The 22,750-nt window shown below is 39.3% G+C and overlaps 2 protein-coding genes across 4 annotated transcripts; both read left to right on the forward strand.

Annotated features, from left to right (window-relative positions):
- Window positions 1-1,054: 1,054 nt before the first annotated feature.
- Window positions 1,055-9,750, forward strand: rbm25a (RNA binding motif protein 25a). 3 transcript variants are annotated; one of them, XM_087780495.1, is made up of 18 exons: window positions 1,055-1,228; window positions 2,105-2,205; window positions 2,303-2,364; window positions 2,435-2,605; window positions 2,719-2,776; window positions 3,096-3,256; window positions 3,330-3,524; window positions 3,597-3,677; window positions 6,076-6,350; window positions 6,600-6,711; window positions 6,776-6,865; window positions 7,168-7,241; window positions 7,311-7,461; window positions 7,564-8,140; window positions 8,205-8,509; window positions 8,584-8,682; window positions 8,749-8,796; window positions 9,388-9,750. In XM_087780495.1, exons 2-18 carry the CDS (start codon window positions 2,109-2,111, stop codon window positions 9,478-9,480), a joined length of 2,649 nt encoding a protein of 882 aa, XP_087636621.1. In that variant the 5' UTR covers window positions 1,055-1,228; window positions 2,105-2,108; the 3' UTR covers window positions 9,481-9,750. The 3 variants fall into 3 exon arrangements, with proteins under 3 accessions (XP_087636621.1, XP_087636622.1, XP_087636620.1); XM_087780496.1 differs by having other exon boundaries at window positions 2,303-2,352; XM_087780494.1 differs by having other exon boundaries at window positions 2,303-2,352; window positions 3,330-3,677.
- A 394-nt stretch (window positions 9,751-10,144) lies between these two features.
- Window positions 10,145-19,356, forward strand: slc39a9 (solute carrier family 39 member 9). Its single transcript, XM_087779547.1, has 7 exons — window positions 10,145-10,599; window positions 10,667-10,775; window positions 12,131-12,331; window positions 13,273-13,341; window positions 17,090-17,175; window positions 17,235-17,369; window positions 18,759-19,356. Exons 1-7 carry the CDS (start codon window positions 10,504-10,506, stop codon window positions 18,984-18,986), a joined length of 924 nt encoding a protein of 307 aa, XP_087635673.1. The 5' UTR covers window positions 10,145-10,503; the 3' UTR covers window positions 18,987-19,356.
- The last annotated feature ends 3,394 nt before the right edge of the window (window positions 19,357-22,750 follow it).

Consider the following 22,750-nt stretch of genomic DNA (forward strand, 5'->3'; position numbering starts at 1 on the left):
ATGAAATAGTTTGAATCTCTCAGGACTAACTTAACTGTGACGAACACGTTTTTAAATACGGATCCAGGTCCAAACCTTCTTGTGACCCAGATAGACTGGGATCACTTACAGTCCAGTGCTGGAGATGCTCTGGTTCTGGAAGAATGTGAGACCCAGGACTTCACCAGGTTGCATCAGTAGTAACGACATTTTAATGACTAATCTTAACTCAATAACTTCTAACATTCTTGAGTTTTATAGTCACTATAATTAAAGTTTAAAGTGCGTTAATGCAGTGTAAGTGAAATGAAGCACAAACACTGATATAGTAAAAATAAACAAATGATGTAACAATGCAGTGGAACCGTTTAGACTTCAGATGGAACCACGTGGTCTCTTGTGTTTGTGTTTTTACTTCAATACAGTTTCAACACAACAGTTAGAATAATGTTCGTCACACGTTCAGCCTCTGACGCAATCCAGGGACTTATTGCAGGGACCAGGACTAAACTGTGGGGGACGTTGTTATTATTTTTGACAATGGCGCCACCATCCGTCCAGACTGAATAATGCAGGAGAGATTTAAATCAAAACGCACTGAAAAATTAAGTTTTTAAACCAAAGTTATTACTAAAGATTAAATTAGAATAATTGATATTTTTGCTAAATTCCTGCAAACATGAATTATAAAGTGATCATTATTATTATTGTTATCAGCATTTGAATCATGTAAAATGGTAAAACAAAACAGTTTTTTTGTGGTGAAGTTAATAAAGCAAGACAATAAAAAATAGATATTCTTATTAATAGTATTATTATTGGTTGTTAAAATAAAATCTAAGTAAGTCTGGTTTGACGCTTTCCGCGCGAGTTTACTCTACTCTCTATGTGGGTCTCCTCCGGGTACTCCGGTCTCCTCTGACTCAAGGTTTATCAATAACTAACTGTTTACACATTTATTTCCCCAAATAATCCTGGAAACCAATAGATAACGTGTCAGAGAAACAGCGGCTGCTCTGCAGTAAGAAATTCGGGGTGAATTATGTTCATGATGCCGTGATTTCCCACAATTCATTTCGCGCACATCACACGGCTCTCGGCTGCGCGAGCAGAACTAACCGGTGTCTGGAGCTGCGGAGACGGTCAAGGTCTGGACGAATCCCGTCGAATGGTGAACTTAAATCACACAGAAAGGATAACAAACAAACGCCTCCAGAGGTCGCCGGTGTTCGCCTCCGTTCACTCCCGGGTGAGCACAAACGTTCTTGACCGCTACGGCTAATGCTAGTTAGCAGGGCCACACTGTTAGCATGAGCTAACATGCTAACATGGAACAATTACGATGAATAATAAACACGAGCGGCTTTGTTTTGCTGATTTGAAAATGTCCGAATGTGTTTCTACATCTATACACGTGTTTGCTTCTAGTGTCCAGACGCGTGTTTTCTGTGTGGAATCGTAGAAAGGTTGCGGTTCATGTAATATTGACGAGGAGGTTGAATGTGACTTGAAGACGATACAGTTTGAATTAAAATGTTCAGACAAACACGTCTTTGTCTGAACCTTGACGGGGAAATTGAACACATGTTTTTAAACTGAATGACAGTTGAGCTCGTTCGTGTGATTCTCCATATTATTTAAAAAACATTGAACCATAACATTACCGTAAATCTAACTAACTATACTTAGCTTTTCATGTGATAAATAAAATGACCAATGAGTTCATTCATACTCACTCAAACGCCCCTTGAACGTCTAGAACTTGTCGTGATCACATTTATGTATGTTGTCATTTAATCCTCAGTAAAAATGATATTTTAAAAAGCACTTTCCTCCAGTATTAGTCATGCAACAAAGAAGAGCATAAGATAATAAAGACATGAAAGTGAATAGATAGAAAGTTATAAACACTAATGTTTGTCACATTTAAAGCTAAAGGGAAACCATCATTCTGAAGATGTTCATTTTGTATCATGGAGTTTAAATTGTTTAGGTAAAACTTGTTCATGCATTTGAACCAGAAGCAAGTGTTGTAGTTTCTATGTCGGTCTCACCATCACTGGGCTTCCTTTAGTTGTTATTTTAAGACTATCTTCATACTATTTTTTTGTTCTTTCGGCTTCAGCAAGATGTCGTATCCTCCGCCAATGAACCGCCAGGCTATTGGCCTCTCACAGTTGACCCCGAGGATCCCCCCTCCGCAGTTTGCCAACTTTGGCCCACCAGGTACTTTTGTTGTTAATGTTTCGTAATATGAAAATGTATTTTAAGACTCGACTTAACAAGTGCTTTGATATTTATATTATTATACTTATCTTTTCAGGTACAACTATGATTCCCATACACATGGGTGTAGTGGCTCCTACTCCCGCCGTGAGTTTCCAGGTTCTCTCATCAGAGTAGCTACACAAGTTATTGGGAAAAATCTGAATATATGTTTTACCTTTTGTTTCAGGTACTTCTCCCAACTACAGTTTCTATATCACAGAAGCCTGTTATTATAAAGAAGGACCCTGTGACCCTGAGACCCAAAGACCCCGACATTGGCAACGGCCCGACCACCACCGTGTTCGTGGGGAACATCTCGGAGAAAGCCTCTGATATGCTGATCAGACAACTTCTTGCAGTAGGTTCAAGCACATGTTATTCTTTGTTATTGATGATTTATGATCAATAACAAAGATGATTAGGATGATTAAAGATGATTTATCTTTTTGTTTGGATTCTTTCTTCCTCCAGAAATGTGGCATCGTTCTCAGCTGGAAGAGGGTCCAAGGTGCCTCAGGAAAACTTCAAGGTAACACAAGTTTAGATTGTATCAATCTTGTTCTTTCTCTTTGTTCTTATTTTTATGAATAATTGCTGTATTGCTGTGTCTAATTGGGAAAAAAAACAATTTCCCGAAGGAGACCTGAGGGATCAATAAAGTTCTACCTACCTAAAACCTTCTACAAAGGTGCTTCTCTACAATCCTTGAGGCGGTTTAAGTTCTCTCTGAATGTGCTCAATTGATTCACGTTGTGTACTTTCCGTGCAACAAGGTTATCTTGTCAATCTGTTGTAGACATTTTTATTATCTGAGCTGAAAGTAACCACTTCTTTTTTTCTCCTACAAGCCTTTGGTTTCTGCGAGTACAAAGAGCCAGAGTCGACGCTTCGTGCTCTCAGACTCCTGCACGAGCTGCTGTTGGGCGACAAGAAGCTGTTGGTCAAAGTCGACGCCAAGACCAAAGCCCAGCTGGACGAGTGGAAGGCGAGGAAGAAGAATTCTAATGGTGTATGTACCTTTGATTTCAACTTCTTGGAGATGAAGGTTCTCTTCTTGATTCCATTTATGTCTCGCTGTGAAGGGTTTATTGGCCTGTGAGCCAAAGAAAGAAGGCGACGAGGAGGACGAGGTTCTCGATGAAGAAACCGTGCGCCGCGATGATGTCGTCAAGGGGGCGATCGAAGTTCTCATCAAAGAATATTCCAGTGAGCTCAATGCCCCGTCGGGGGACGCCGACAGTCAACTACGCAAGAAGAGGAAAGAAAAGAAAGACGAGGTTTGTGTTTCTGAGAAGATGTCTCGCGTGATGTTGAGGTTTTCTCGGCTCATCCTGCTCTCGTCTCCACAGGACATCAACGCTATGGAGCTGGAGGACGACAAGAGAGACTTGATTTCCAGAGAGATCAGTAAATTCCGAGACACACACAAGGTAACATATCAACTTGTTCTTATTATTACAAAATAGACTTTAATATCTTTTGAAATATAATTCTTACAATGTTTGCAACTTAAATCTGGTAAATGATTTAAATTAATCTCCATTACTGAGATGTCACCGTCAGTAATTGATGGCTTTTTTTTCTCCAAATATATTGATTTTGGGCTAAAAACTTGTAAACTTGTAAAACTCTAATTTGAACCACAAAACATTTGCACTGCACAAGCTAAATGAAAGTGCATGGTCACGATGTTAAAGTCCATCTTAAGCTAATCTATTGATTAAACCCCACCAATATGGTAGTGTTCATTTGGTGACTAGAGCAAGATGAATCTCAGAATCTCAGCTTTGGAAAAAGTTGCGAGGATAGGATGTAAGTATGAGATTTCATTTCTTCTCGACTCATTCTGGGCGCCCCCTGCTGGAGGGTCCGCAGAGAGGCAACTGACTTGTCGGTGAACATGAATCCATTAAAGGTCAATTGAACCATCAGGAGGAAAGATGCGACTGAAGCTATTATGTCGTAGTTATAGTCAAATTCTTTGGATATAAGACGCTGAGCAGTGAAGTGAACCTCTGCAGATCCTCGTGAGATGTTAAATGTTTGAACCACGCCAAAGGCTGGAATGATTCTAACCACTGCAGCAGTTTAAGCTGCAGCCTGTAAAAGCAGGGGGCGCCCCCCCACAGCACTCACTGGTCTGACGCCTTACGAGGTAAGTTTGCTCTATTCAGTTCCTTTTTTTTAAATGTGTATTTATTAACCAGTCGATAAGTAGAAACAAGTCCACAGTCTTGACCATACAAGCCAATAAACTGTCAAAATGAATAGGTTTGATCAAAATCATTGGCTTTTATACATAATGGTGATGAAAATACAGCTTCGGAATATAAAGATCGGACGATCAAATAGACGAATGAAGAATATAAATGACTATTTATCTTTAACACTTTTTCTTTTGGCTTAAACAAACTCAATCCATGCATTTGAAGCGTTAAAACAAACACGCAGACAAATGACTGAGAACCACACTTTGTCATCAGTGCAGCTTATATGAACTAAACACAGACTAGTGATGCAGAAAAGGTAAGTTTAGAAAGTTTGAGTTTAACAAGTTCTAATTTTTGCATTTGGTCATATTAATAAAATGAAAATAATTCGAATTTATTTTTGATAAATAAGATATTTAGATCAATTTTAAATGTTTTATTTTGGGGGGTCGGAGAGTCCTGGGACCTGAACCTCAAGGTAAGACTTGCTTCACTCTATAATGTCAAATGAAATGTTTCGTTTTGCTCATTTTCCAGTTGAATGTTTTCGTGGGTGTTTTTGCTCTCATGACACTTTGGTCAAAGAAAAGAACCGTGAAAAAAGTCATGTGGCTTTCTTTCTGTTAAAGTAGATGTTTGAAGTCAAATAATTCAGTTTTTTCATTGTCAGTTGTGAGGATAGATGTTGGTTAAGACGTTTATTATTGTGATTGAAAATGTCATCGTAAAATAGTGTTTTGTTTTTCTTAAATAAAGTTTAAAAGTTTGTGCACCTGCTCTGCAGTCCAGCTTGAGCTGCTGCCGACTCTCAGTTGAACAACGCTGCAGTTTGTTATGTAATTCCTCAGTTGGGACTTTTGCCACATTAAGCTTTAGCTTCTTTAATCCACTTGCCACACATGGCAAACCCTAGGAGGCGTTCGTGTCAGGTTTATAGTTAGACTCTGTGAACCTGCTGACCTCACGGCTTTACATCTATTACCGCAGAGTTTGAAACGAACCACAAGAGAATTGAACGTTCGTAATTAATCACCATCTTAAATGATGATTAATTTAAACTTAAATATGTTTTACTAATGTTAAACATTTATTCTTCATTAAAATAGAGTTTAAATAATTGCATATTCAAACATTATTACATAGAACAAGCTTCTGCTGGTCATATGATGCATATTTAAGAATGTTTTAGTCATTTTTCTATCCAAGAAAACCACAAACGTACACAAATGTTTCTTTGCTGCTCTGGATGGAAGGAAGACTATTTAGTAGCTTTTTGATCGGCACCGTAACGTTCTTTTTTTTCCAGGGATTTAATGTGGTTTTACTAGAGTTCTTGTTTGACATAAGTGTGTCCAGAGTTAAGCAGCATCTTCATTAAACTTTTCAAGCAGCGGACCGTTCTTCCTGGAGGATCATCAGTCATAGGAGGACGTCCTCACTTGCAGCCACCTTCCTCTCCAAAACAATGAGTCATGGCAGTATGTGAGCATGTCTGACCCACGGAGCTCATTACTCTGTTTTATGTTCATAACTTGTGTGTGTTTACACCGTGTTGAACCCGCTGTGTTTAATGTTTAATGATAAAGTCTGTCTTTCTTTCCCTGTGTGGCTGCTGTAGAAGCTGGAGGAGGAAAAGGGCAAGAAGGAAAAGGAGCGGCTGGAGATTGAGAAGGAAAGGAGGGAAAGGGACAAGGAGCGTGAGAGAGAGAGGGAGCGACGCGACCGAGAGAAAGAGAAGGAAAGGGAGCGAGAGAGAGACAAGGAACGGGAAAGAGACCGAGACCGGGAACGCGAGCGAGACCGGGACCGGGAACGGGAGAGGACTAAAGAACGAGAGAGGGAGCGAGACCGGGGGAGAAGTCGGGATGTCAGCGAGAACCGCAGCAGGTCGAGGTGAGTCCATCCTGCAGTCCATCCTGAGAGTCTTGCTCACGCCTTTTGAAAACCATCAACAGAAGCTTTAGTTTAGCTTCTTAGACCTCGGTTTGCTATCATGTTATCAAGTCTGTTGTTAACTGAGATCGATGAGGTCTTCCGCTCATCGACTCTGCACTTACTGGTGAGCCCGAGATTGAACCTACAACCTCAATCTTTCCGGAGTACGTGTGAATACAGTCGCATCAAATGTGTTGTTTTGCACAGAGAGCGGAACCGAGATGAGAAGAAGCGAGATCGAGAAGAGGACGAGGAAGACGTGTACGAGAGGAGGAGGATCGAGAGGAGGCTCAGAGACAAGGAAGCTGCGTATCAGGAAGTAAGGAAACAAACTTTGAGTTCCATCCTTCATTGAATTAATTCATGCTTTTGTTTCATTTCAGCGCTTGAAAAACTGGGAGATCCGTGAGAGAAAAAAGTCTCGCGACTACAGCAAAGACCTGGAGAGGGAAGACGAGCGCCGCCGAGAAACGGTACGAGACACGATCATGTCGTTTCTAGAATCACGGCTGATAGAATGACAAATGTCTTTTTGCACTTTATGCTGCTACTACTCCTTAATGTGACCTATATTTTTATATTGTATTTATAATTTACTTTTTAATTATTAGGATCAGTAGATGTTATCAGTTTTACTGTATCTGTTGTCCTTGTGCACCTTGTCTTTTCACCGCTAGATAGTGGGGAAACTTTTCCTTTATCCTCAATTTTCTTTACATGTACGAGACGAAGTTCTTTGTTTTAAAACATGGTGTTTGTTTTTTTCTTTACTCAGATTAAAGAGGCCAAAAGACTGAAAGAATTCCTTGAAGATTATGATGACGACCGAGACGATCCAAAGTACTACAGGTATAATTCAAGTGTTTCGTAGATGCTCTGGTCTCTTGAGGTCTTACTTTGACGTCGTCTCCCTCGCAGAGGAAGTGCTTTGCAGAAAAGAATCCGCGACAGAGAAAAGGAGATCGATTTAGACGAGAGGGACCGGAAGAGGGAGAAGGAAGAACTGGAGGAGATCAGACAAAGGCTTCTGTCCGAAGGTCATCCTGACCCTGATGCGGAGCTGCAGAGGGTGAGTCTGCGTGGATCTGGAACCTTCTTAAAATCACTCCTGATTCATCCAGTTTTTTGAGGATTCATTCTCTTGTGAAAACTAATGCATGTTCGTCATTAGATGGAAGAAGAGGCCGAGCGTAAACGACAGCCACCATTGAAACTTGAACCTGAAGAGCCCGTCCACAAGGAGAAGAGTCACAGGGATAGAGACCGGGAAAGGGAGAGGGATAGAGACAGAGACCGGGATCGCGACCGAGAAAGAGAAAGAGAAAGGGAGAGGGATAGAGATCGTGAACGGGAAAGGGAAAGGGAAAGGGAAAGGGAAAGGGAAAAGGAAAGAGAACGAGAGCGGGAACGAGAGCGAGAACGGGAGCGGGAACGAAAGGCGCCCGTGAGACGCATCGAGCCGGCGCCGAGGGTTCCTTCTCAGCCGCGCTCCGACGACGACGTTGAAGAGGCAGAACCGGACGATTATCGCAACGATGAAGATTCCCAAGAGTCCAAACCGCAGATCATCAAACCGCTCATGCGGCCGATCACCACCGCTCCGTCGGTTTCCTCCGCCAGTGGGAACGCCACGCCGAACACGCCGGGGAACGATTCTCCCTGCGGCATCATAATTCCAGGAGAGAATACTCCAGACTTGCAACCCCTCGATGAGAACCGACCCAAGATCGGACTGAGCCTCAAACTTGGTTGGTGCTGAAGAAAATCTGTCATGAATCTGTTTGTTTCTAAACCCGGGTCTTCTTCCTCCAGGTGCCACCAACAGTCCCAGTCAGCTCAGCGTGGTGAAGCGGAAGAAGCTGGCGTCCGTGGAAAGCGTCTTCAACAAGTTCGACGACGAGGAGGCGGATGAACAGCCGCGCAAAAGAAAACTGGTTCCTCTGGACTACGGCGACGACGACAAGAGTCTGGGCCTGGACGGGGCGGAGCTGTCGGGAGGCAAAGGAAACGTCAACACCGAGGAGAAGCGGAAGCACATCAAGAGCCTGATCGAGAAGATTCCCACCGCCCGGCCGGAGCTCTTCTCCTACCCGCTGGACTGGACCATGGTGGACTCGGTAAAGACCTCGCCGCCGTTTGGAGAGATCGTTCATCTGCACAAACATTTAATGGATTCTCGTTGGTCTTGCAGAATCTAATGGATCGACGGATCCGACCGTGGATCAACAAGAAGATCATCGAATACATTGGGGAAGAGGAAGCGACTCTGGTTGATTTTGTCTGTACAAAGGTATGTTTTTAATAACTGTGGCAACATATCAAGACTTCTCTGTAGCTCACAAACTGTTGTTTCCAGGTGATGGCTCACAGCACTCCTCAGGGCATCCTCGACGACGTTGCTATGGTAACTTCTAGGCGTGTCTACATTTACAGTTTTCTTCTACAAGTGTTGAAAAGGCTTGTTACGAGATGTGTAATCGGTTACAGACGGTTGCGCTATATATTCACCAGTGTGTTCTGCATCTATTCAAAGAGCTCCTAATCCTATTACAGCAAAACTTTCCCAGTAGTTATCAGATAAAAACGATTTCATCTTGTAGACCCACTTTAAATATCTACTGAATGATAGCCAACATCTTGCTCTTTGTTGAATTGCTGGGATCTATTTTTCCTTAATCAACTGTAGTCTTATTTCAACTGTATAGTGTCTTGACATTGAGATAACTTTGTTATGATAAGACACTTTAAATAAAATTGAATTGAATTGAATTGAACATGACGTGTAGTGTTAACTATAATTGTTCATTATAGCTTTTTCACTATCAGTCTCATCACATGACCAAAACACTCGTGCCTCATTGGTCAACGGCAGCTTTGTGTCACTTGCAGACTTTAGTTAGAAAAATGTGTAAAAGTTTTTTCATTTTTCTGAACGGCTGTAATTTATGAGGTGAAACTCTCGTCCAACCACTTTCTAACTGAACTTGTCGTCTAGGTGCTTGACGAAGAAGCCGAAGTCTTCATCGTGAAGATGTGGCGGTTGTTGATCTACGAAACGGAAGCGAAGAAGATCGGTCTGGTGAAGTGAGCGACGGACCTCCGCCTGCTCCTCGTGGTCCGGACTGAAAGACGTGCACATGCCTTCTCAAACCCATCAGCGCCGGCTGTGGTTGCCTTCTGAGACGAGGGAGGAGCAACGACGTTCTTGCATGATGAAACCTCTGTTGTACTTTTATTTCCCTCGATATGTCGGAGTCAAATTGCATTTTATCAATGGTTCAGTACGTCTGCTTTGACTTCCTGTCGTGTCGAGGCTCTGTGTAAACTAATAAATAAACCTTTGCTTAATTTTTTAAAAGTGTCGCCTCGTCTTGTTTACGTCTTCACTGTGAAACTTCGATGTTGAGTCCAGACATTTTTTTAAAATTTATTTATGATGTTATATTTCACTCAACTTTATTATTTTTATTTAAATTGTAATGCTTAATTTAATTGTATAATTATGTAACGAAAGTGCAAAACGAGAATAAATTCTGACTTTGATTTCTGTTTAGCGCTTTCGTTACATTTATAAAAAACTTAAGTTTAATTTTATTAACTATCGCTCTAAAGTATTTGTTTTCTAGTGTGTATTTACTGATGGGTGACGTTTAATGAGTATAAAATACGTGATAGTTGAACAAAGTAACTCGATCGCTACGTGGCATCTCGTTAGACGTCCTGTGACGTCACACCCTCAACCCGGAAGCACATCCACGGCTAGCAAACAAACCGCTTTTCGCGACCAGTAAGTTCGGGTTTTCCACGCGTGGGTTTCACCTCGTATCTCTGGAGCAGGAGCAGCCGCAGGAGGAGATGAAGGCTCCGTGTGTCTGCGGGTGAACAAGGACATGTTTGTATCGCTCACGGGACAAGTTTGAGCGACTCTTCCGGAGTTAGCTTAGCCGAGCTAGCCGAGGCCAGACGCTTTAACGCGGGTCTTGCTCTGGAAATATCGATTATCGCGTCGATCCCTGGCATGTCATTGATCTGTGACGGTACACGTGTGAAGTAGACGCAGGTGTTTTGGCAAAAATCTGTGCTTAAACCGAGAGTAAATCGAGCTGCAGCCATGGACGACTTCAGCTCCATCAGCCTGCTGTCTCTGTCCATGTTGGTGGGATGTTATGTCGCGGGTACGATTCCTCTGGCCGTCAACTTCTCCGAGGTAAGAGTCTCCTTCCCTCGGGTCGTCATGGACGTGTGTGTGACCTGGATCTGGTGTTTTTGTGCAGGAGAAGCTGAAGCTGGTCACGGTGCTGGGAGCAGGTCTGTTGTGTGGAACTGCTCTGGCTGTCATCATCCCAGAGGGAGTCCATGCTCTGTACGAGGAGGTCCTGGAAGGTAAACAACATCCCTGATCCTTTCACCTGCTCTTACTCTCAAGAACAATCATTTATTGATGATAAGAAGGTGTGTCTTTGTGATCACCTGTGGAGTCTTCAACTGAAAACATCATGATGTTGTCGTGATGCAACTTCAGACCGAACTGTTTGTTTTTCTGAATCTCAGAAATGTGTCTTTACATTCCTTTAAAGTCTAGTTTAACCTGTTGCTTAACCTGGACAAGTGAAGCTGTGTGCGTCTCTGCTTTAATCCCAGCACACGGTTAATTCTATTATTTCTATCTTTGTTTGTTATTGTCGACTTATTGTTGTTTTATTATTGCTTGAACAGTGTTTCACGGTTAGTTTTAACTCCTTTGGTACAGCACTTTGTTTTTGGCATTAGAGGCGAGAATGTTTTCATCCACATCCCTCTGAATCTCACACACACAACAAGCAGCGCAACTTCAAACATCCACATCGTTGTGTCAAAACCTTTTGATTTGTTGTGAGTGAAATCACATTTTTATACAAAGTTTTAGATTTTATTTTTTACCTTTTGTTTTGTAATCATCGTAGATTTCGAACAAAGCCTCGTCTGTGATGTTAAAGTCGTCACTGAATGTTGAATTGAAGCCAAAGTGTGTTATTTTAGTGCTTTATGAATGAAATGGTTAATAATGAAGTTCACACAGACTTCTGCATTTTCCACTGAAACAAGAAGAAGTGAAGGATCAGTCGAGGACGTTTGTTACATGAAGAACATTAGTATTTAATCTGGATCTAATGCCCTCAGGGGTTTAATCCAAATATTTGTTCTACGTCTAAGATTTCAACCCGGCCAGAATATAAATGATCTCCTTTATTAACATGTATCAACTTCAATGTCAGAACCTGTCGCACGAGTGGACTCACACGTGTCTAGTTACATGGATATAAAGGTATTTATAACCTAAAACTAACTTTAAATCGTAGACGTATCAACGTAATATTTCTTTCAAACTACACTGATGTATCGACTTCTTGGTTTATCGATCCAGGTACACAAACTAAATGAGTAACTTGCTGCTGCCCTTTAAAAGTTAATAATGACTTATGTTAGGAACATCCTTTACACATAATCTCTGTGTGTATTTCACTTTGTTTTGTTTGTTTTCAATCGTTATTAAAAAACACTTTGTTGCAGTCGGAGGACGACACAAATATAACCAACATTATGTTACTTTGGTACTAATATTTATCAATAGTATCAATATTCTGTTTTAATAGAAATGTAACATTTCTTCAGCCTAGTAACAAACATGTCGTCCAGTGTCTCTTAGATGTGTGAGATTGTTTTATTGAGATATTAATCCCGGTGATCGTGTCCGTCAGGCGGACATCACGCTCAGGCCAAGGCCGGCGTGGCCGAGGTGTCCGAGGCCAAGGAGGTGGACGGCGGTCTGGTGGCGAGCGCGGCGCACGAACACGGCCACGAGCAGCTCCACGCCTGCATCGGCTTCTCCCTCGTCCTGGGCTTCGTCTTCATGCTGCTGGTGGATCAGATCGGAAGTTCTCACATGCACAACACCGAAGGTGAGGGCGATGAAGAGGATATTTCCAGAGTTTTGTGGCTTCATGTTCCATCCTGAGATGAATATAAACATCTAAGTCTTCAACCAGAGCACAGACGATGATGGCTTCACTCACAAATGAGCAGACGAGAGAATTGATTGTTGAATCTGTTCCACCGACCTGATCATCTAAGTGCTGTTTGTGTCGTCGCGCCGTCGGAATCTGATTATAAGTGGCGTTCACACGCCTGTGATTCCTGTCGACGCGATGGATTCCTAAAAAAATGCACTTTCTGGAGCAGAAGAACGAAGGAATCACAGACGAGAAGAACAGGTTTAGTCTCAACTTTGGATGAAACGATTATTAGTTCCTTCTGAAGTTTGTCGTTAACAAACTTTAATATTGTTTAAATGACAAAAGAGACACAATCATGTTCTCTCGCTGCAAATCTATTTGATGAAATACAAAGTTGAAGTTTGTGGATTTAGAAATGAGGATTAACCTGGTCACACACATTAGATACATAGACACACACACTACACAATAGATGCTAAAATATTTATTTCATGTTTTACTGAATCCATGTTCCACAGCAGTTCTTTTATGCCTTATAGCTCAACAAAGTGCATATTAAATCAAATAATTATATTTCTTATTTAAAAATAACATGCAAGAATGACAGCATTTGTTCATTTTTGTGTTGCAATTAAACTTCCGGCATGTAGATGGCAGCAGTCGTTACGAAGAATAGGAAGAAGGAAGAATACAATCCTGCCAGAATGTGGCTCGATGGCTGAGGACGAGAGGATACAGTCAGACAATACTAGACGTGTGTCCGTGTTCCTACAGTATCAACATTTATCTCAACAGATCTTATCTTTGATCCTGGATCATGATGCGTGTCGTAAAACGATGTTCTCGGCTCCTCAGTCATAAACTTTGACGATGATTCATGTCTTCAGATCCCGAGGCTGCCAGAGTCGCCTCCTCGAAGATCACCACCACCCTGGGCCTCGTGGTCCACGCTGCAGGTGAGTCTGCATCCCGGAAATATCTCTATAGACGTAAGAATAATAAATAATAATCGATAATTATTGACGGTTAATTATGGTGCGTCTTACACGTCTTGTTCGTCTCATTTTGTGTCTTTTACACGGTTTGCATTAGTGCTGCATTATATTGGAAATAAGTACGATATTGGTGTCTTGAATTGCAGTCGTGCGCAGGAGCGAGTACTGTAGTGAAGGTCCGGGGACGATGATGTTTCCCTTTCGTTTATTTCTGTGCTTCGGTGTCGACATGATCGTAGAAAAATATCACTTATAACGCTCAGTCTTGCATCGGTTTCCCGCCAAACTGAGCGACATCAGAGAGGAGCCGCCGGCGCGTCGCGATATCACCAAATCAATAATAAATCCACCTCCTTGTACACACACACATAACACTTTATAAATGATGCTAACAACTTAGCTCGTTAGCATACGGTGAAGACGGACAGGTTTGTTTGGAAGTTCACGATCTAAGAAAACAACTGAGACGAGATGAAAAGTTCTTACAATATGTTGCTTTAACAAAGGAGGTTGAAAGAGACGAGTGACTGGATCACTAGTGTTTGACTAGATCATAAGTTAGTATTACTTCACTGGATCACTAGTGTTTGACTAGATCATAAGTTAGTATTACTTCACTGGATCACTAGTGTTTGACTAGATCATAAGTTAGTATTACTTTACTGGATCACTAGTGTTTGACTAGATCAGAAGTTAGTATTACTTTACTGGATCACTAGTGTTTGACTAGATCATAAGTTAGTATTACTTCACTGGATCACTAGTGTTTGATTAGATCATAAGTTAGTATTACTACACTGGATCACTAGTGTTTGACTAGATCACAAGTTAGTATTACTTCACTGGATCACTAGTGTTTGACTAGATCATAAGTTAGTATTACTTCACTGGATCACTAGTGTTTGACTAGATCATAAGTTAGTATTACTTCACTGGATCACTAGTGTTTGACTAGATCATAAGTTAGTATTACTTCACTGGATCACTAGTGTTTGACTAGATCACAAGTTAGTATTACTTCACTGGATCACTAGTGTTTGACTAGATCATAAGTTAGTATTACTTCACTGGATCACTAGTATTTGACTAGATCATAAGTTAGTATTACTTCACTGGATCACTAGTGTTTGACTAGATCATAAGTTAGTATTACTTCACTGGATCACTAGTGTTTGACTAGATCATAAGTTAGTATTACTTCACTGGATCACTAATGTTTGACTAGATCACAAGTTAGTATTACTTCACTGGATCACTAGTGTTTGACTAGATCACAAGTTAGTATTACTTCACTGGATCACTAGTGTTTGACTAGATCATAAGTTAGTATTACTTCACTGGATCACTAGTGTTTGACTAGATCATAAGTTAGTATTACTTCACTGGATCACTAGTGTTTGACTAGATCAGAAGTTAGTATTACTTCACTGGATCACTAGTGTTTGACTAGATCACAAGTTAGTATTACTTCACTGGATCACTAGTGTTTGACTAGATCATAAGTTAGTATTACTTCACTGGATCACTAATGTTTGACTAGATCACAAGTTAGTATTACTTCACTGGATCACTAGTGTTTGACTAGATCACAAGTTAGTATTACTTCACTGGATCACTAGTGTTTGACTAGATCATAAGTTAGTATTACTTCACTGGATCACTAGTGTTTGACTAGATCATAAGTTAGTATTACTTCACTGGATCACTAGTGTTTGACTAGATCAGAAGTTAGTATTACTTCACTGGATCACTAGTGTTTGACTAGATCACAAGTTAGTATTACTTCACTGGATCACTAGTGTTTGACTAGATCATAAGTTAGTATTACTTCACTGGATCACTAGTGTTTGACTAGATCATAAGTTAGTATTACTTCACTGGATCACTAGTGTTTGACTAGATCAGAAGTTAGTATTACTTCACTGGATCACTAGTGTTTGACTAGATCATAAGTTAGTATTACTTCACTGGATCACTAGTGTTTGACTAGATCATAAGTTAGTATTACTTCACTGGATCACTAGTGTTTGACTAGATCATAAGTTAGTATTACTTCACTGGATCACTAGTGTTTGACTAGATCAGAAGTTAGTATTACTTCACTGGATCACTAGTGTTTGACTAGATCACAAGTTAGTATTACTTCACTGGATCACTAGTGTTTGACTAGATCATAAGTTAGTATTACTTCACTGGATCACTAGTGTTTGACTAGATCATAAGTTAGTATTACTTCACTGGATCACTCGTGTTTGACTAGATCAGAAGTTAGTATTACTTCACTGGATCACTAGTGTTTGACTAGATCATAAGTTAGTATTACTTCACTGGATCACTAGTGTTTGACTAGATCATAAGTTAGTATTACTTCACTGGATCACTAGTGTTTGACTAGATCATAAGTTAGTATTACTTCACTGGATCACTAGTGTTTGACTAGATCATAAGTTAGTATTACTTCACTGGATCACTAGTGTTTGACTAAATCATAAGTTAGTATTACTTCACTGAATCACTAGTGTTTGACTAGATCACAAGTTAGTATTACTTCACTGGATCACTAGTGTTTGACTAGATCACAAGTTAGTATTACTTCAGTGGATCACTAGTGTTTGACTAGATCACAAGTTAGTATTACTTCACTGGATCACTAGTGTTTGACTAGATCACAAGTTAGTATTACTTCACTGGATCACTAGTGTTTGACTAGATCACAAGTTAGTATTACTTCACTGGATCACTAGTGTTTGGCTAGATCACAAGTTAGTATTACTTTACTGGATCACTAGTGTTTGACTAGATCATAAGTTAGTATTACTTCACTGGATCACTAGTGTTTGACTAGATCATAAGTTAGTATTACTTCACTGGATCACTAGTGTTTGACTAGATCATAAGTTAGTATTACTTCACTGGATCACTAGTGTTTGACTAGATCAAAAGTTAGTATTACTTCACTGGATCACTAGTGTTTGACTAGAGCATAAGTTAGTATTACTTCACTGGATCACTAGTGTTTGACTAGATCATAAGTTAGTATTACTTCACTGGATCACTAGTGTTTGACTAGATCATAAGTTAGTATTACTTCACTGGATCACTAGTGTTTGACTAGATCATAAGTTACTATTACTTCACTGGATCACTAGTGTTTGACTAGATCATAAGTTAGTATTACTTCACTGGATCACTAGTGTTTGACTAGATCACAAGTTAGTATTACTTCACTGGATCACTAGTGTTTGACTAGATCATAAGTTAGTATTACTTCACTGCATATACTGAGCTAAGTCAGCGCCGGCAAGACGCGTCGTCATAGCAACCGAGCCTAACAAGCTGCACAGTTCACAGACGGACGGAGACGTAAACAACAACGAGACATAGAAGTACAAATTGACAACTTTACAGAACGTGACACTGATTGATCGAAGTGTGTATTTAAGAAATGCTTGATTTATACAATAAATAATTATAAATTATCACACATGTATTCGATATGTAAATCACACGTGCCAACATCGTGATATATTTTTGATATATCCTGCAACCTTAGTTTTCAACTTTCCTTTTGTGTTGAAGCACTTTATTGTTCAGTATCTTCTGCCACAATAATGAATATAAACTACCTTTATTTGAGATTTAAAATAAATAATTGGATCAATGACATGATTTTCTTCTGTAAAGTTATATATGTTCATGTCGTTAACAGCGGACGGCGTGGCTCTCGGCGCCGCCGCCTCCACCTCGCAGACCAGCGTCCAGCTGATCGTGTTCGTGGCCATCATGCTGCACAAGGTTCGTCTCCTCGCCGGTGATTGTTGTAGCTTCTTGTTGACGCCTCCTCGCCCTCGCAGGCGCCCGCCGCCTTCGGCCTGGTGTCCTTCCTGATGCACGCCGGGCTGGAGAGGAACCGCATCCGCAAGCATCTGCTCGTCTTCGCTCTGGCGGCGCCGCTGCTCGCCATGGTCACCTTTCTAGGACTCAGTCAGGTGAGGCTTGATCACAGGGTAATACTACAGTGACTCACTGATTAATACTGCGATCGATCTTTAAGAAAATTGAAAGATTTATCGTCTGAAAATGTTTTTACATTTATTTGATGTATTTGTTATGTTGGCTATGATTTCGTATTTAAAGTGAGTCGACGAGAACATTTTTTTTCTCTGATAACTACTGGAAAGGCTTTGCTATAGGAGGTGTCTGAGTGGAGACAGAGCCCTCTAGTGGTTATATAGTGTAAAGAGTATGGAATATTAGGGACATCAGGAAATTTAAAGGTTGAAATTCACATTTTAAAAGCTGAACAAATCTATATTGAAATGTTATTTTTGCCATTCAATTATTATTAATTAATTAATGTACTCGTAGATTTTAATATCCTTATTTTTAATCATTTAAAAATTAATGTTCTAAATTCCTTATTTTGTTATTTGTAGCCTTTTAAATTCAATATAAAATATTTGTATTATATGGTCACCAGACAATAACAATTCAATATTGGATTTAAAAAGTTACAAATAACAAAACTATTTAATTTGAATGATTTTACTCAGATTGTCAAACTGTTATACAAGTTGAATATATGTTTTATAAACGTAATTATTAGTAATAAATATAACCTTTAAATGAAATACTTTTTTTTAAAAACCTTTCGATTTAGAGATTATTTAATAACTGTTAAAAAGTGAAATAAATGCTAATTTTTTAATTTTGAATGAAATAATTCAGTATTGATTTGAAAAAGTTACCAATAAATAGTATTTAATTTGAATGATTGTACTCAGAATGTCAAACTGTTATACAAGTTGTTTATAATATTATTATTTTATAAACTTGTTGTTTTATAAACTTTATATTAGTTATAAATATATATTTTTAGAACCTTTCAATATAGAGATTATTTAATAAAACTGTTAAAAAGTGAAATAAATGCTAAAAAAACGTTTTTGAATGAAATAATTCAGTATTGATTTGAAAATGTTACCAATAACAAAGTATTTAATTTGAATGATTTTACTCAGAATGTCAAAGTTGTATATCAGTTTTATAAACGTAATATTAGTTATAAATATTTATTTTTAGAACCTTTCAATATAGAGATTATTAAATAAAACGATTCAAAAGTGAATTATTACTTGAATTATATGATGATTAAAAACAGTCGATACGTTTTGAAATATTGAATGAAATACTTCAATATACGTGTATAGAGTCAAGAGTAACGAGAGCTGAAGCTTCACCAGGAATCCCAGGATATTTGATCAAGAGAGAATTATTGATCGTAAGAAACCCTCGAGTCGTAGAAACCTGTCGATCTTCTTCTGTGGTTTCTCGGCGAGAAGGATGTCTTCATCACGTCTGCTCTGGTCCACCTGCAGAGCAGCAAGGAGGCTCTCTCGAACATCAACGCCACAGGCGTGGCCATGCTCTTCTCCGCCGGCACCTTCCTCTACGTGGCCACCGTCCACGTCCTGCCCGAGGTGGGCGGCGCCGGCCACAGCCACGCCGGCGGCAACGGAGGGAAGGGTCTGAGCAAGGTGGAGGTGGGCGCCCTGGTCCTGGGCTGCCTGATCCCGCTGCTGCTGTCGGTCGGCCACCATCACTAGAACCTCCCGGATCTACTGACTCCTTTTCTTTCCTCCGAGAGTCGCTCCGGCGACTCCAAGACTCGTGGAAGCGAGAGTTTGTACAGAGACTCGGCGTCCGGACGTGGATTTGTGCCAAACGGAAGCTCCTGGACGAGCTGAAGGTTCTGGGGTGTCTTTTATCTTTGAGGGGTGCAGGGTGAGGGACCATCAGATCCAACACACACACACACGGATCCGGAGCAATACACGGTTGTGTTGCAGTGTGTGTGTGTGTGTGTGTGTGTGGATGTCGCCTGCTTGTATATTCCTGTAATTATGTCCAAACTGTACAGAGTCTTCAGCCTCGTCGCCTTCATCGCTTACTTTGAATAAAACTATCACGGACTCATTAGACTCGTCGTGACTCATTAGAGAGAAGAAGTCAGTCGTAAGTGATTGTAATTCTGTGTGAACCTGTTGACGCGTCTGAAGACTTTTCTGTCAGGTTTCATGTCATGAACGCCTGGGATCTTAAACGATTGGATCTTAAACGATGGGATCTTAAACGATTGGATCTTAAACGATTGGATCTTAAACGATTGGATCTTAAACGATTGGATCTTAAACGATTGGATCTTAAACGATTGGATCTTAAACGATTGGATCTTAAACGATTGGATCTTAAACGTTTGGATCTTAAACGATTGGATCTTAAACGATTGGATCTTAAACGATTGGATCTTAAACGATTGGATCTTAAACGATTGGATCTTAAACGTTTGGATCTTAAACGATTGGATCTTAAACGATTGGATCTTAAACGATTGGATCTTAAACGATTGGATCTTAAAATATTGGATCTTAAACGTTTGGATCTTAAACGATTGGATCTTAAACGATTGGATCTTAAACGATTGGATCTTAAACGATTGGATCTTAAACGATTGGATCTTAAACGATTGGATCTTAAACGATTGGATCTTAAACGTTTGGATCTTAAACGATTGGATCTTAAACGATTGGATCTTAAACGTTTGGATCTTAAACGATTGGATCTTAAACGATTGGATCTTAAACGATTGGATCTTAAACGTTTGGATCTTAAACGATTGGATCTTAAACGATTGGATCTTAAACGTTTGGATCTTAAACGATTGGATCTTAAACGATTGGATCTTAAAATATTGGATCTTAAACGTTTGGATCTTAAACGATTGGATCTTAAACGATTGGATCTTAAACGATTGGATCTTAAACGATTGGATCTTAAACGTTTGGATCTTAAACGTTTGGATCTTAAACGTTTGGATCTTAAACGTTTGGATCTTAAACGATTGGATCTTAAACGATTGGATCTTAAACGATTGGATCTTAAAATATTGGATCTTAAACGATTGGATCTTAAACGATTGGATCTTAAACGATTGGATCTTAAACGATTGGATCTTAAACGTTTGGATCTTAAACGATTGGATCTTAAACGTTTGGATCTTAAACGATTGGATCTTAAACGATTGGATCTTAAACGATTGGATCTTAAACGTTTGGATCTTAAAAGTTTGGATCTTAAACGTTTGGATCTTAAACGTTTGGATCTTAAACGATTGGATCTTAAACGATTGGATCTTAAACGATTGGATCTTAAACGTTTGGATCTTAAACGTTTGGATCTTAAACGATTGGATCTTAAACGATTGGATCTTAAACGTTTGGATCTTAAACGATTGGATCTTAAACGATTGGATCTTAAACGATTGGATCTTAAACGTTTGGATCTTAAACGATTGGATCTTAAACGTTTGGATCTTAAACGATTGGATCTTAAACGTTTGGATCTTAAACGATTGGATCTTAAACGATTGGATCTTAAACGTTTGGATCTTAAACGTTTGGATCTTAAACGATTGGATCTTAAACGATTGGATCTTAAACGTTTGGATCTTAAACGATTGGATCTTAAACGATTGGATCTTAAACGTTTGGATCTTAAACGATTGGATCTTAAACGATTGGATCTTAAACGTTTGGATCTTAAACGTTTGGATCTTAAACGATTGGATCTTAAACGATTGGATCTTAAACGTTTGGATCTTAAACGTTTGGATCTTAAACGATTGGATCTTAAACGATTGGATCTTAAACGTTTGGATCTTAAACGATTGGATCTTAAACATCCGTCAATGAAGACGTCTCGGGGTCAGAGGTGAAGGTTCACGTGTCATACATCCGTCGGCTCGTGACGCAGCGACTGGTTTTACGACTAAATTAAAGTCTTTTTTTTTTTTTTCAATCTGGTCGTTTTTAGTTTTTATTTTTCTGGCTCAACTGATGAATGTCTCTGAAGATTGTACGTGTTTTATTGAATATTTAACGTGAGGCTTTAAACATGGAAGTAGATGACGAGATGTTTTCATTAAAAAATAACCGTTGAAAACTAGAAACAATCGTTATTTTTTATTAAATTAATATAAATGAAGCATGTCTGACTAGAAAGACCATAAGAGAAGAAGAAATATATACAGTATATACAGTATATACAGTATATATATATCACAAATCCAACGATCGAAAACCTTTTTATTTTGCCTGATAACATCAACAACAAAAAAACTAGGTCTTGAAGAAAAAAGTAAATAAATACAGCATATACCTGTATGTCCGTTTATATATATATATATATATATATATATATATATATATATATACATACAAATGGATATTTCTTAAAGACATTTCACTACAAAAAATGAATGTAAGAAGATAAATAAATAACTATCCACTTTAAAATAGTATAATCTGGGTATATTTTAACACTTACTATTTTTATATAGAAATGTTGAGGTAAAAAATATAAAGTGGGAAAAAATACATATAAATATGTTTATTGTATTGACATAGTTATTGTAAAAGCAGCTCTGGGTAGTTTTGTGTACTTGAGGTTTTTCTCAGTTGAAACAGTTTGTGCTCAGTTTTCTTCAGTGTCGAACAAGAGACATGTCTTTATCAAATACAACACCCAGGTCTCTCAGGCTCAGTTTGACAGACTGACTTAAGTCACCCAAGTACTGACTCAACCCTGGAATCTTATCATCAACAATCACCAGTGTTTCAGTTTTGTCCACATTTAGCTTCAAAGTGTTTTCACTCATTGTTTGATTTCTAGCAACAATTGACTAAGTTCAGCCTCTGGGGCTCAGTTGGATCAACAGAGCAGTAGAGCTGGATGTCATCAGCAAAAATGTGATAAGAAACATCTGGAAATCTCTGAATGATTTTACCGAGGGGAATCAAGTACAGCAAAAACAATAAAGGACCCAGAACAGAACCTTGAGGGACTCCACACAACAGATCTGCCAATTCAGACCTCATTTGATTGACAGATACACTAAAACTGCACCCAGAAAGGTAAGATGAGAACCATTCTAACACAGACCCAGACCTTCACCCCTCAGTCTTCTCAGCAGGATCTGGTTCAACTGTGTCAAAGGCTGAGGATCCAACAGAACCAGAACAGTTTATTGACCCGAGTCAGACGACATCATGATGTCACTGGACTCTGTTACTCCCGTCGAAACATTACCACTTTAGTCCACTGGCGGCGCTCGACTAAAAATCGCATAGAGCTGCTTTAACATAAAACTATATAATCTGGTTTTATTTAAACACTTGATTTATTTTAACATAGAAATGTTGAGGCAAAAATGTAATGAATTACAAACTATAAAGTAAGAAATAATACATATATGTTTATTTTATTGACATAATTGTTGTTAATAGAGAATTCAAATAAATAAATTCAGTTG

The sequence above is a fragment of the Callionymus lyra genome, chromosome 18 (assembly GCF_982586985.1).
Source record: "Callionymus lyra chromosome 18, fCalLyr1.hap1.1, whole genome shotgun sequence".
Taxonomy (NCBI): domain Eukaryota; kingdom Metazoa; phylum Chordata; class Actinopteri; order Syngnathiformes; family Callionymidae; genus Callionymus; species Callionymus lyra.

Excerpts from the sequence above, each read along its gene's own strand:
- rbm25a (XM_087780494.1), top strand. The coding sequence starts at position 2,109 with ATGTCGTATCCTCCGCCAATGAACCGCCAGGCTATTGGCCTCTCACAG. Across the intron at positions 6,712-6,775 it reads AGGAAGCTGCGTATCAGGAA|CGCTTGAAAAACTGGGAGAT; the intron begins GTAAGGAAACAA and ends GTTTCATTTCAG. Across the intron at positions 8,797-9,387 it reads TCCTCGACGACGTTGCTATG|GTGCTTGACGAAGAAGCCGA; the intron begins GTAACTTCTAGG and ends CTTGTCGTCTAG.
- slc39a9 (XM_087779547.1), top strand. The coding sequence starts at position 10,504 with ATGGACGACTTCAGCTCCATCAGCCTGCTGTCTCTGTCCATGTTGGTG. Across the intron at positions 10,600-10,666 it reads TGGCCGTCAACTTCTCCGAG|GAGAAGCTGAAGCTGGTCAC; the intron begins GTAAGAGTCTCC and ends GTTTTTGTGCAG. Across the intron at positions 17,176-17,234 it reads TGGCCATCATGCTGCACAAG|GCGCCCGCCGCCTTCGGCCT; the intron begins GTTCGTCTCCTC and ends TCGCCCTCGCAG.